Below are 13,945 nucleotides of genomic sequence, written 5' to 3' on the forward strand. Positions count from 1 at the left end.
AAATTTCTTTATAATCATATTTTGTCTTCAGCCTTTGCTCTAATATAAAGTTTATGTCTCCATTTGTTTTTGCTATTTTTTGTTGTTTGTTTTTAACTAATTAACAAAAAATAAAACCAGGAAAAAAATAGCAGGCACTAACTTATCAGAAGCTACTTTTGGTTTAAACAAGATCCTCCAATCCCAGAAAGAACTTTTGGGAGATAATACGCTAGACTTTTTAAAAGACTGAACACTCTTTTGGCTGTCACTTTTTTTCTAATAATAAATTTGTCACTCTAAAACAGCAGCCGTTTTCTTTTTCCAAAATATTAAGGGATGATCTGATTTAATGCATCGCTATAATAAAATTAAAATATTAAAATAATACAGTTAAAAGGCAAATCTGTGAAATGAATTTTAGCAGAGTACAAGTGCATAGCTTCAAAGGCTGAACAAGCTACAGAAACGACAACAGCATTGCTTCTGAGCAATCTTATAAGAGCTTCTGACTGTTTCTGAGCAAGTGATAAAAATACCCTGTCTATGAAAAAAAAAAAAAGTTTTAGATGATACCTACCTTGCCTGTTCTCCTGTGTAATGTTGGTCATGCTTCCATCTTCTGCTAAGCCATGTTCCAAGTTGGCTAAAATCTGCAGTGAATAGACAACCTGTGTTTAGTTTTAAAACTCTAGACAGGAAACAATGGCCACATTAAGCTCAAACAGCTTTATTTATTACATTCTGGAGATAAAAAAAAAAGAGTCACAAGGGCATATTACAGAACGGATCTATCAGCATTATTAGGATTAATCAGAGTGAAAATGTGAGGATGTTTCTGTATTGCAATGCAGGCAATCCCTGGTTAAAAATGAGTTACATTCCTAAATTTGTCTTTAACTCAAATTTGTACTTAAGTTGGAACTTGTACTTACGAATGGATGGTCTATTACTAAAAATGGTGGACAACGTTTTCCTTTGAGCCAATGAACCACTGAATGTTTTCATGAACAGCTGAAAACAGGCTTTATATTAAAAATGCGCAGCTTCAGTGTTCATCAACACATGGCGGGGCATCAGCGGTTTATCAACTCGAAGGAGAACACGGCCATTTTTGTAATAGGCAGCTTGTTCATAAATACAAGTTGTTCATAAATTGGACATTCCTAATCCAGGGACCACCCGGGTGGAAATAAAAATGCAAGATATATATGCCTTAAACAAAGGATGAAATACTGTATATTTTTAAAAAGAGAAATGGTTGGTTTATGGAAAAATGAGCCAGTAGATTAGCAGAATTCTGCTAATTTGTTTTGATTGTAATCTTGCGAATTAGTAAACAAAGCATTTGTCCAGTGGCAGTGGTTGCCTGTAGAAGAGTTTTCTTAGCCCGCATGGAAGTGGAGGAACATGGAGATTTCAGAATGCATGTCTAATAGGCTACATTTAGCTTGGAAGATCACAAATTGTTGTAAGCTTGGATAAAAGTACAGTACTTTGACTACTTAGATCAGGGGTAGGCAACCTTAGCTCTTTTATGACTTGTGGACTTCAACTCCCAGAACTCCTGAGTCAGCTTGGCTGGCTCAGGAATTCTGGGAGTTGAAGTCCATGAGTCATAAAAGAGCCAAGATTGCCTACCCCTGACTTAGATGATTTCAAAGCATTGTCCATTGGGGAGGAAACATAGCCCATTCTTAACCTAGTCTACCTCCAACAAGCACTGAGGAGACAACAGAATACAGTAAGTGCCTTTTGGACTTAGAGATGCTACCAACTATGCCTACTGTAAATGATTCTCCAAGACTGACTGGAATTCAGAGCTTCTGATAGTTTATTATCCGCTGCTCTTTTCCCCCTGCCAATCAGTGATTAGCTGCCCAGACAAGCCGGTTATTTTATCATCTTCCGGAGTGCCACCTGCACAACCACATCATTTCAAATAGGTAAGAAGGAGAGGAAATTCAACATGGCTACTTGCATCTAAATCCATTTCTTGACCCGTGACACTGACCCCAGACGAATTCTCATTTTTTTATTCACAACACTAGCTGGACAAGTTATTATGCATCGGCCACTGCATGCCATTTGCTGGGGAGAGAAGATGGGAGATCAGAGAAGCAACTATTCAGCAAGCTAGTGAAAGGCAATATAGCCATTAGATAGCAGCAGTGCTGATTTCAACTTTCAGCTACTGATATCAGTGATTTTTTTTCCATCAAGGATAAGATGAGGAACAGCTTTCTTTGAATGGAGGAGGCAACAGTAAATCAAGAAGCATGGAAGAAAAAGAAAAGGGCTGAAGAGAGAAGAGAGCAATTTTAATATTCAAATTAAAAAGTGGGCTCTTTGGGATGTTTTTCATGTTCAGGATAGGTTGGAGCAGCAACCTCAAAAGGCGTTGCTTGCTAAACAGGACAGGAATATATACTTCAAAATTCAGTGGCAGGTTTTCTTCTAGGTAAACATCAGAAATGGCCAGCTTCCTTAGGGACATACTCCTTTGACAAGGGCATTTCTGGCTTGTCAATCTTTTGAATGTAAATCTAAATAAACGACTGAATGACTGTTTTGAAAGTCTTGAAATGTAAATAGCGACTACTCCATAAATCAAGCTTCTTGTTGGTTATATAAAATGTTTAGTACTTCTGCCTTTAAGTATGTTTGGAATGTGTGGTTGTGGACAAACACAAAGGAACACTTTTCAGTTATACGTTTAAGAAAGGGGAGAAGTTCCATCTAAAGGGAAGGAATCTTGTTTTATTTCTCCACATTCTTCTCATCAAAAAAAATGCTCATTTTTGGAGTACAGTTCAAACAATTCTGAAACCAAAACTTCTACTTTGTTAGAGGGAAATGCAGCTGTTATAACATCATTCTTTCCTTTATCTGTTTTAAAAGATAGATAGATGATAGACAGACAGACATAAACTCTATATGTAGTCAGGAGTTGCCAGCTAGGCAACTATATCTATATGTCTATATACTGTATCTATATCTATCTACTTTTAAAACAAAGAACAGTAAGAAGCCCATTGGTAGCCAGTACATCTGGAAAGAGAGAATATTGCCCTTAAGGCTTCCCATCAGTCATGATATTGAGGGATGATGGGCATAACTTAGAAGATAATAATAGAGCCATCTAGGCCAGTCATCATGACCAGCCCTATTGTCAGTGAATTTCTCTAAGTCTGACTTTTGGTGATTTCATGGACACAGCCACAATTAAATATGCCCAACTTTGAGCCAGAAGTGACTCTGCTTAGTTTTTTGAGATCCGCCAAATTGGGCCTGGTGCTGCCTGGTTTCTGTTTACAACCTCCTCACTGCAGTGGTCATCACTATATCTGACAGAAATCAATTCTGAAGTCATGCATTACATAGAACAAGGCTTTCGTTAATTGATCCTGGATCTGCTCATGTTTAACTTCAATATAGAACCTGAACTTCTAACACTGTGAAAGGAAAAAAAAAACTTCTCTATATCTACTTTTCCATGCCACACATGATTTTAAATGCCTCTTCCATATAACCCCATCCATTATTTTTCTCAAATGGGAACTTCCCAAGTCTAGTTTTTTTATTTGATTGGTCTTTTCTACATCTACATCTATAATAATTTTTTTTTAAAAAAAATGCAGTAATAAGAAAGCAAATTAAATGCAAAAGAGCACAGAGTGTAGTCCTTCTGTTTATGCTTAAAAACTCAAGGTTGATTTAAAAAGTGCAAATACATTGTAATGGGCAAACAGAGAAAATGCACGGCATAGTGAAGAAGAAATATTTACTGTGTTCCTCATGCCCACTGTAAAGCTGAGTGGCTGGCTAATCCATAAAACTATTAAATGCAGGGAATAAAATTACCTAGCTACCCCACTGTCTAAAATCTTTGGCGAAAGAGGAAGAAAATAGAGACGGAGGAAGTTGCACGTGGCAGGCAGGAGCTCTGAAGGTTAATAGGCAGAACTTTGCTCAGCTCCTGGTAGCTGACATTAATTGAAAATGTCTTCGGTTCATATTGCACTTATTCTACCAAGGAATTCTGGCCCTTGCCACAATAATGTGCAACCAGTTGCTCTGTGTACAAAACTGTTTTCTTTATGGGGAAAAATACAATCTAACAATGTTTTCAAACTGGTGGAAGTAGAAAAGAGAGAAAAGTTTTCTAATGTTTCCCATACTACTGTACCCATTCTTCTGGAATGTCCCCACAATTCTAGAACAGATTTTGATGTCAGAAGAAAGAGGATTTAATGTGGCTGTCCCCATTACTTACCCATGAATTAGAATCCAATCATGAGTCACCTCAACTAAAATCAATGAAAGAAATAAAGCCTTTACACTGATTCCTTAGGTGACTTTCTTCAAATGTGTTCATCTAGCTAGTAATACTATAGATTTAGCAAATTTAGGGGGTTCGTTCTTAGCTAAACCGCAATTCCTTCTACACTGCAAAGCTCGCTTTATAACTCTTCTGATTAAAATGAAATCCACATGCAGCAAAATAAAGATGGTGCCCAAGCCACCTACCTCTAGTAAAAGATAGGTTACGGCCATTTTACTCTGCTGCCTCAAATACTCTCATATCTGAAATCACCATTGTGGAATACTCTGTCTAAAGAGAACTGAATGGGATTTATTAAAGTACAGCTTATAATTTAATTAGCTAATAATTTCTGCTGATCAGGACATACAGGGCACCGAGTTTCTGTGCCAATCTCTCTGATTGCCAAGAAGATTACTGATACTACAGCTTCCAATCAAGAGCACTGCATAGTTCTTTCTTTCCAGGCAAGTTCGTTCAACTTAACTATGCATATAGTGCCATTAAAGAATCATCTTTATGTTATTTTATTTTAGATAAAGTAACATGAGCAAAGGGTTTGCCTCTGTTCAGAGAATGCAGTCTAAAATTCAAGGCCATTGATTCCTTTGTTCCTTACTGGGAAAGAATTTAACAATGTGAGACAATGGTTGAAAGAAGGGAAGGTATGGTCCCATATAGGTCTTTCCGGAGGGAGTCCCACATGAGGGACATATGTTTTTTTGAGGTAGTGCAAGCTTGGCTCGGTTGTGGCAGTAGAACTGGAGAAGCAAAGGCTCAGGTATGGATTTATCAAGAGATAAGAAAAAGTATTCAGATTTATGTTTTGGAAACTAAAGATCTCCAGATGAAAAGCCAATGAAGGTTATACAAGATATGTGAAGGTTCTGAAGGACAAAAGACAACAATAATTTGGATAACAAAGTTCCACACTGTGCTATGAGCATGAAATAATCAAAGCCTCATAAGTACCAACATAATAGGCTCAGTGGACTCTGCCCAGTGAAAGACTGATAATTTAATATTTTAATAGATTTAATATTTTAATTCCAATATCTCAGGGGCTGCCACAAAGAAGAGGTGGTCAAGCTATTCTCCAAAGCACCTGAAGGCAAGACAAGAAGCAACGGATGGAAACTAACCAAAGAGAGAAGCAACCTAGAACTAAGGAGAAATTTCCTGATAGTTAGAACAATTAATCAGTGGAACAACCTGCCTCTAGAAGCTGTGAATGCTCCAGAAGAAGAGACTGGACAGCCATTTGTCTGAAATGGTATAGGGTTTTCTGCCTGAGCAGGGGGTTGGACTAGACAATCTCCAAGGTCCCTTCCAACTACTACTACTACTACTACTACTACTACTACTACTACTACTACTACTNCTTCTCCTTCTCCTTCTCCTTCTCCTTCTCCTTCTCCTTCTCCTTCTGTTCAACACAAAGATGCCATTGAGGTCAGCCCAATTTCTTGAAACTGCATCCATGCAATTTTTTTAGCAGAGTCATGAAAGTGGTTTGCCACTGCTGTCTTCCAGGATGTGTTTCTTATTTCCCTGTCTGGCCTCTAGTCCTGGTATTCTCTGATGGTTCACCATCTGAGAATTAATGATGCCAAACTTTCTTAGCTTCTGAGATCCACAAGGGTCAGCTAAATAGTGTCACCAGCTGAGGTATTCCAAATACGGTATGTATTTTAAAAATTTGGGAACGTTAAAAATTTTCTATTGTTTTGATTGAAAAAGATAAAGGGAACAAGGCTAAAAGAATAAAATAGCTTTAAAATAGCTTCTATAAAACAAAATTGTTCATCTTTATGTCTGGAGTATAGCTGGTTTTTATGATGATGGGGTTTATTTTTAACAATGATATCATCAACAGCCTCTATGTCCTGTTCCCAAACTGATACATATTTTTCCACAGCACCTAGAAAAATTGAGGAATGGGATGAAAAGAGTTATTCTTCTGTGATTATGTCATTGGGAGTAATTCTCTTCACTTTCTGGAAGTACTCTTTTCCATTGAAATTCCAGTGAAATTCCAAGAACAGTGATCCAGGCACACCTTTTCTTGATGTGTGATAGAACCATGGTTGATTACCATAAAACGATATTCTAATATTAAAAAATTGAAAGTGAAATTAAAAGATTGGCATCAACTTTAGATGGGCACCTAAACATGGTATCATTTTAGAGGTGGCATTTGCCAATCCTTGAAGAGAAGCAGTGTCTCCTCTCTTTGAAAAGTATTTGTTGTAACAATCAAACATTACAATTTGTTGCTTGATTAAGCAACTAAAAGGTGCTCCTGATTAAAGTGTTTTTAAGGTAATTAACCAACTCACTAAATGACTAAACACTACAGCTGTAATTCAAGTATTTGCAATCTAGAAGTGTAAGATTGTCTCACCATTGGCTTGAAAATCTTACAGAAAGTACCAATTATACTTCAAATGATTAAGCTGACTATGCCTCTTGAGTGTGGCGGGGGAAAAAGACAATCTAATCAATGCTTCCACCAACAGACTATTTTAAACCAACTGTTATTCACCTAAAGATGGTTCTTATGGAAGCAGGAACCATGTGTCACAATAATCCCTGGAAGGCTGAAATCAATTCATAGTTTCTGCTTTTACATTCCTTTCCTCCACTCTCCAACATCTCTCCAGGTGAATGCCTGCTGGACTATACTCCAGCCCAATACCAGTGTTTGTGATCCCAGCTAGATTTAGGAATACATTTTTCACAAAAGTGAACTGAAGAAAAAAATTAACATCTAAGCTTCAGCTTTGGTTAGCTAGAAGACAATCCCCTACACTAAGCTGACTTTCCAGGACAAAAATATATTGATTTATGTTAGGAAGAGCAGTGGTCCAAATGAAAAATAAACAACAAAACCAAACATACAAATCCCCAAGTGGCTCTGCTAAAGGCTATGCAATACTTTTTTCCTCCCCTGAAAATAATAATTGTTGAGGTAAAGCCTATAGCTAAATACTTAATAGAAAGGATGCACCATTTTTCACCTAAATCTGCTGATAAAGCTTTACATTTTATGAGACAAAAATGGATGCTAAGAAAACTTTAAAAAAAAAAACCAATAGGAAGGATATGCTACAATTTTGTACTAGCATATAAACAGATTTAAAATATAAAATGCAAAGTATATTCTTCAGAAAGCAATCATTTTAACATACACTGGCACAAAGTATATCAAGTGAAAAAACTGAATGTATAATTGGTAAAAACATTAAAGCCAACAGAGTACTTTTTCTGCAAAGGCCCCCAAAACAAAAAAAAAGTAGTCAACAAGACACTATGGGAACTAAAGCACCATAAATTAGAACAAGGAGATTGCAGAGAAACTAAACATATTGAGTGAATATGTTTATATACACAGCATTATTCTTGTGAACGATGTAGGCTAAATACTCATGCTTTGCACAATTATTGCTCTGGGATGATATATGAAATCAACAAAAGGAAAGCAAAGATAAATGTCTAGTGCTTCTAGATAAGCATCAGCAAATCATCTGCAAAGACTAACTGAGGATAATAAGCTTTTACAAGGGTTCAGTCGACTGAATTTGCTTACTTGATTCTCTGATGATGATGAGAAGAAATGATGTGGCTTTTCTATCATCATTTCTAATCATCCCTGTCTTCTAATAAGATCACTAATAATAAAGGCTGAAACCTTCTGGAAAGCAGGAAGCTATGATTCTCAAATCAGACAGGACATAAACATGCAAAGAAAGAGATGCAAAATATTTGTTAATTTGGGAAAGCAGGAAGAAAAATCTTAGGATTTAAATACTGGAGCAATATATACAATATATATATATATACATACATACATACATATATACATATACATACATATATATATATCATAATTTTAAGAGAGTGCTCCTAATCTCAGCTTGTTACCTGTCCACAGAAGCAAGCAATCAATCAGATTCCAAACTCTCTACCATGGCCAAGACCAAAGAGCTGTCCAACGATGTCAGGGACAAGATTGTAGACCTACACAAGGCTGGAATGGGCTACAAGACTATCGCCAAGCAGCTTGGTGAGAGGTGACAACAGTTGGTGAGATTATTCGCAAATGGAAGAAACACAAAATAATTGTCAATTTCCCTCGGTCTGGGGGGCCATGCAAGATCTCACCTTGTGGAGTTTCAGTGATCATGAGAACGGTGAGGAATCAGCCCAGAATTATAAGGGGGGATGTTGTCAATGATCTCAAGGAAGCGGGGACATAGTCACCAAGAAAACAATTGTTAACACACTATGCCAGTGATGGCGAACCTTTTAGAGACTGAGTGCCCAAACTGCAACCCAAAACCCACTTATGCATCGTCGAGTGCCGGGTGGGTGTGGCCCATTGGCTGGGTGTGGCCCATTGGGCGGGCATGGCTGCAGTGGTAATGGCAAACTGGGTGGGACTAAAAAGTTCAATCAATCAATTCCAACTTTGCAAGATTTTTTTTTTTCCCACGAGTTGAAATTGACTGATTGAACCTTTTTGGGTTTTTTTGCACATGGCGGCAGAGGCCTAAAGTGAAAAGGTTTTATAAAACCCAGATGAAGGTCTAGGATTGGGGCGACGACGCGCGTGCCCACAGAGAGGGCTCTGAGTGCCGCCTCTGGCACCCGTGCCATAGGTTCGCCACCACTGCACTATGCTATGAAGGACTGAAATCCTGCAGTGCCCGCAAAGTCCGCCTGCTCAAGAAAGCACATGTACAAGCCCGTCTGAAGTTTGCCAATGAACATCTGAATGATTCAGAGAAGAACTGGGTGAAAGTGGTCAGATGAGACCAAAATCAAGCTCTTTGGCATTAATTCAACTCGCAATATTAGGAGGAGGAATGCTGCCTGTGACCCCAAGAACACCATCCCCACCATCAAACATGGAGGTGGAAACATTATGCTTTGGGGTGTTTTTCTGCTAAGGGGACAGGACAACTTCACCGCATCAAAGGGACGATGGGCAGGGCCATGTACCATCAAATCTTGGGTGAGAACGTTCTTCCCTCAGCCAGGGCATTGAAAATAGGTTGTGGATAGGTATTCCAGCATGACAATAACCCGAAACACACGGCCAAGGCAACAAAGGAGTGGCTCAAGAAGAAGTGCATTAAGGCAGAGGTCCCCAATCTTTTGGGCACCAGGAACTGGTTCCGTGGAGAAAAGTTTTTCTCTGGACCGGAGAGTGTGTGGTTTTGTGTGCTGCCTGCATCCCATGAATGGGGCTTTCCTTGTTTGTGCGGACCGGTTGCTGGCATGTTGCAGCCCAGTACTGGTCCATGGACCGGAGGTTGGGGACCCCTACATTAAGGTCCTGGAGTGGCCTAGCCCATAGAAAATCTGTGGAAGGAGCTGAAGATTCGAGCTGCCAAATGTCAGCCTCGAAATCTTAATGACTTGGAGAGGATCTGCAGAGGAGTGGGACAAAATCCCTCCTGAGATTTGTGCAAACCTGGTGGCCAACTATAAGAAACGTCTGACCTCTGTGGTTGCCAACAAGGATGTTGCCACCAAGTATTAAGTCATGTTTTGCGAAGGAGTCAAATACTTATTTCACTCATTAAAATGCAAATCAATTTATAACTTTTTTGGAATGCATTTTTCTGGATTTTTGTTGTTGTTATTCTGTCTCTCACTGTTAAAATAAACCCACCATTAAAATTATAGACTGATCATTTCTTTTATCAGTGGGCAAACGTACAAAATCAGTAGGGGATCAAATACTTTTTCTCCTCACTGTATATCTAAGCCTTGACTGCTGTGAACTGCAATAGGCACATGTATATATGACTTCATTCTTCCTTGCATTGAAACTACTTATCTAGCCATATTAATCTGCGAAGTGCCTGCTCTTAGCGAGCTACAAAATATGGAGCAGCATTTCCAGGGAGCTGGGATTTATTTTCANGTAGGGGATCAAATACTTTTTCTCCTCACTGTATATCTAAGCCTTGACTGCTGTGAACTGCAATAGGCACATGTATATATGACTTCATTCTTCCTTGCATTGAAACTACTTATCTAGCCATATTAATCTGCGAAGTGCCTGCTCTTAGCGAGCTACAAAATATGGAGCAGCATTTCCAGGGAGCTGGGATTTATTTTCACGCTCGGGAGTGAAGTCTGACACTATTTCAGGATGAGAAAAAACAGGCTTAATAACACAATGGCATCAAGGACACATTCTCAGACCACATCAATCCCATGCATCATCCCCAAACAGAAGCCCAGAGAGACATTATGTCTATGGAGATTCTCAATCATCCATGTTATCATTGTCCCAAAGATGCTTTTCAAAAGGCAACTGGACTTTGTCTAAACATTTTGCTTCTCATCCAAGAGTTCACATTCTGGACAGAGGGGACCACTGGTTTGAAAAAGGGGGTCAAAGAGGCTATTTATGTTAAAATTGAGCAGTCCTCTCTTAACAAAGAGGGAGGGACATGACACCACCTATCTCCTGTTTACAATGCAGTTCTTTCAGCAATCCCACAAAGGTTCCACATCCATTTGCACTCTGTTTCCTGTGTGACTCTGAGGGTACAGATTTATTTATTTATTTATTTATTATTTAAATTTATATACCGCCCTATCTCCCTTACGGGACTCAGGGCGGTGAACAGGCAATAATAAAAATCACAGTAAATAATTACATAAAAGCCTGCTCTAAAATATAAAACCCTAACAAAACCCAATCAAAACTACGCCAGGCCGGCCGCATGGAACAGATGAGTTTTCAGGGCTCGGCGGAAGAGGCGCAGGTCCGCAATTGTACGTAGGTCGGGGGGCAGGTCATTCCAGAGGGCAGGAGCTGCCACAGAGAAGGCTCTCCCCCTGGGGGTCGCCAGCCAGCATTGGCTGGCCGACGGTACCCTAAGGAGGCCCTCTCTGTGGGAGCGGACTGGTCGAAGGGAGATATTTGGTAGGAGGCGGTCTTGCAAATACCTAGGTCCATTGCCATGGAGCGCTTTAAAAGCTGTTACTAACACCTTGAAGCGCACCCGGAAGGCCACCGGCAGCCAGTGCAGCTCGCGCAGGAGAGGTGTTACATGGGAGCATCTAGAGGCCCCCAAAATCCCCCGCGCAGCAGCATTCTGAACTAGCTGGAGCCTCCAGGTGCACCTCAAGGGGAGCCCCATGTAGAGAGCATTGCAATAGTCCAGGCGGGAAACAACGAGGGCTTGAGTGACCGTGCGTAGGGCGTCCTTCCATTCCCCACCATTCAGTCAGAACTAAAGAAGCTTCTTAGATGAGAAGTGAAATGTTTTCAAAGAAAAAAAAACCCAAGAAAGTCCAGTTGCCTTTTGAAAAGCACCACTGGGAAAGAGAGTAGCTTTCAGACTCATATTCTGGATAGGCAGATGGTCTGTTCATGCCTTCATGTTTAAGCGGGGATAACCGATGCTTTCCCCTCCGCTTGATTCTAGTGGGTGAGTGGAGTTATTTAACTGCAGTGATGGTCTTCCTTGTATCTCTGCTTGAGGAGAGAGAAAGGCCCAACACAAGATTAAGCTAATGGGGAAGGCCTTTGCAAGGTCTCTCCGTCTGGGCAAAAGGGACAGAGTCTGACCTTCATAACCAATTGCCACGAGGGGAAAACTGAAACTGGAAAAGATAGGCTGGATGTTTATAAGAATGTACCTGCCAACAGCCGTAGCATCCAGATCTTTTGATAGTTCTGGAGCCCACAACAGCAGGGTCACAACAGACTCACTAAGCAGCATTTGTTGCTAGGGCTGCTGCAAGTGCTGCTGATTCAGGCAGCTCTCCTAAAGAGAAAAGTCCTCCAACATGGCCTCGGGAACTGCTCTCTTGATTCTCCTGTGTCTGATTTTTTACAGAACACATTTGGTCAGCTTCATTTTCTCGTCTTCTCTCTCTGCCAACCCACCCCCACATCAGCTAGAACAACAAGGACATACAGAAATACAGTATGTTTTCTTCTTCCCCTGCCTAGCGTGTCACTCTTTAAAAATTAAACACTCTCTCCGAACTCTCTTGCAAGCTTGCTCCTCACAATTAAAAAAAAATCTCTCTCACACTCGAAAATAAAACCAATAAACAAAGCTTCCCTGTAAATATTCAGCATTCTTCTACCAACAACACCTTAATAATTAGAGAAGCATCCCTGAAGGCCAATGAATATGTCCCTGAACTCCTGAATAAAATAAAACCTGGGCTGTTTTCCTCCACAGCAGAGTTTAGCAATGTTCCCCCCAACAGAGAAAAGCTGGGGGGAAAAGCTCAGAGGAAGGTCCCCCAGCACCTTATTTGCAGCACCCTAATATTATGTTTCTTGAAATTTGGTGGGAAAATGGCTGATTTGCAGTTATCCAATTCTAATTTCTTTTCCTCAGAAGAGGAAAGAAGTGAAAACAGGAAGGCCTCGGGGAAGCAAGCAAGCCTCTCGTATTTCCACCCTCAGCCTAACCCCCAAATCCACAAAACGTATCTCAGATCCTTACGCTATTTTTTTAAAAAAAATTCAGTCGCATAATAAGGTAGAGAGCAGATTAGATCAGTGGTTCTCAACCTGTGGGTCGGGACCCCATTTGGGGTCGATCGACCATTTCATGGGGGTCGCCAAGCAAGGCTGTCCGCCATTTTTCCCCCCTTTTCTGGCGGGTGCCTTACCTCCCTTGGGCTGGGCCAGCTGGTGGTCGGCCTGCTCCGTCTCTGTCGCTTGCCAGCTACGCCTCGGCCGGCACAGGGGGCGGAACCACGCATGCTCGGCGCTCCCGGGCAGGGAAAGTCCTCGATTTACGACCGGTTGGGTAATCCTCGACTTACGACTGGTTTAGTCCTCAACTTACAACCAGTTTAGTCCTCGACTTACGACCGGTTTAGTCCTTGACTTACGACCGGTTAGGGTCGCGGCATTAAAAAGGTTGAGAACCACTGGATTAGAGGAACTGAGAGTAGTTTGTCTCTGAAAGTCTTCCCACTTTCATTGAGACTCTGATAAATTTAAAAGTCCTAGCAAAAATCTGCTCCCTCCACTTTCTGAGGTGATATCATTGTTTTTATGTTAGCATCTCAACATGTTTGTTGGTTGGGGAAGCTATACTGAACTATACTTACATGCACATAAGCACATAAACACACACAAACACAGACCAGCAAAGCTTCCTAACCTTCTCCTCCAGAAATCCAATCTGAAAGAAGTATAGCAGCACTCCAGTACTTAGCCTAGAATTAATGACTCCCAAAGCAGCAAAGAAACAGCTGACTGACTTAGAATAAAAGGATTGCATTGAACCTCTGAGTCCCTAAACAGTCCATAGCTTCAATAAAAATTATTAGCCAGAAAGGAGAGGACCATTCATGCCTCCAGCAGCAAGTATAGGTAGTCCTCATCTTACAACCATTCCTTTAATGACTGTTCAAAGTTACAACAGCGCTGAAAAAAGTGACCCATAACCGTTTTTCACATTTACAACCACCGCGGCATTCCCCATGGGCCATGCAATCAAAATTCGGATTCTTGGCAACTGGCATGTATTTGTGACAATTGCAGTGTCCCAGGTCATGTGACCATTTTTTGTGACCTTCTGATCAGCAAAGTCAATGGGGGAGCCAGATTTTGTGACCTCTCTTGTCAGATGTGCTAATAAA

The 13,945-nt window shown here is 40.5% G+C and overlaps 1 protein-coding gene across 1 annotated transcript in view; it reads right to left on the minus strand.

Moving 5' to 3' along the window:
• Positions 1 to 13,945, minus strand: part of TRAPPC12 (trafficking protein particle complex 12) — an 86,697-nt gene that overhangs the window by 25,349 nt on the left and 47,403 nt on the right. The window contains exon 8 of the mRNA XM_015823297.1: positions 560 to 632. Coding sequence (XP_015678783.1) covers positions 560 to 632 — 73 coding nt within the window. The remainder of the gene's footprint in view (positions 1 to 559; positions 633 to 13,945) is intronic.

This window comes from Protobothrops mucrosquamatus, unplaced genomic scaffold (genome assembly GCF_001527695.2).
Source record: "Protobothrops mucrosquamatus isolate PMUCROS unplaced genomic scaffold, P.Mucros_1.0 scaffold1826, whole genome shotgun sequence".
Lineage (NCBI taxonomy): Eukaryota > Metazoa > Chordata > Lepidosauria > Squamata > Viperidae > Protobothrops > Protobothrops mucrosquamatus.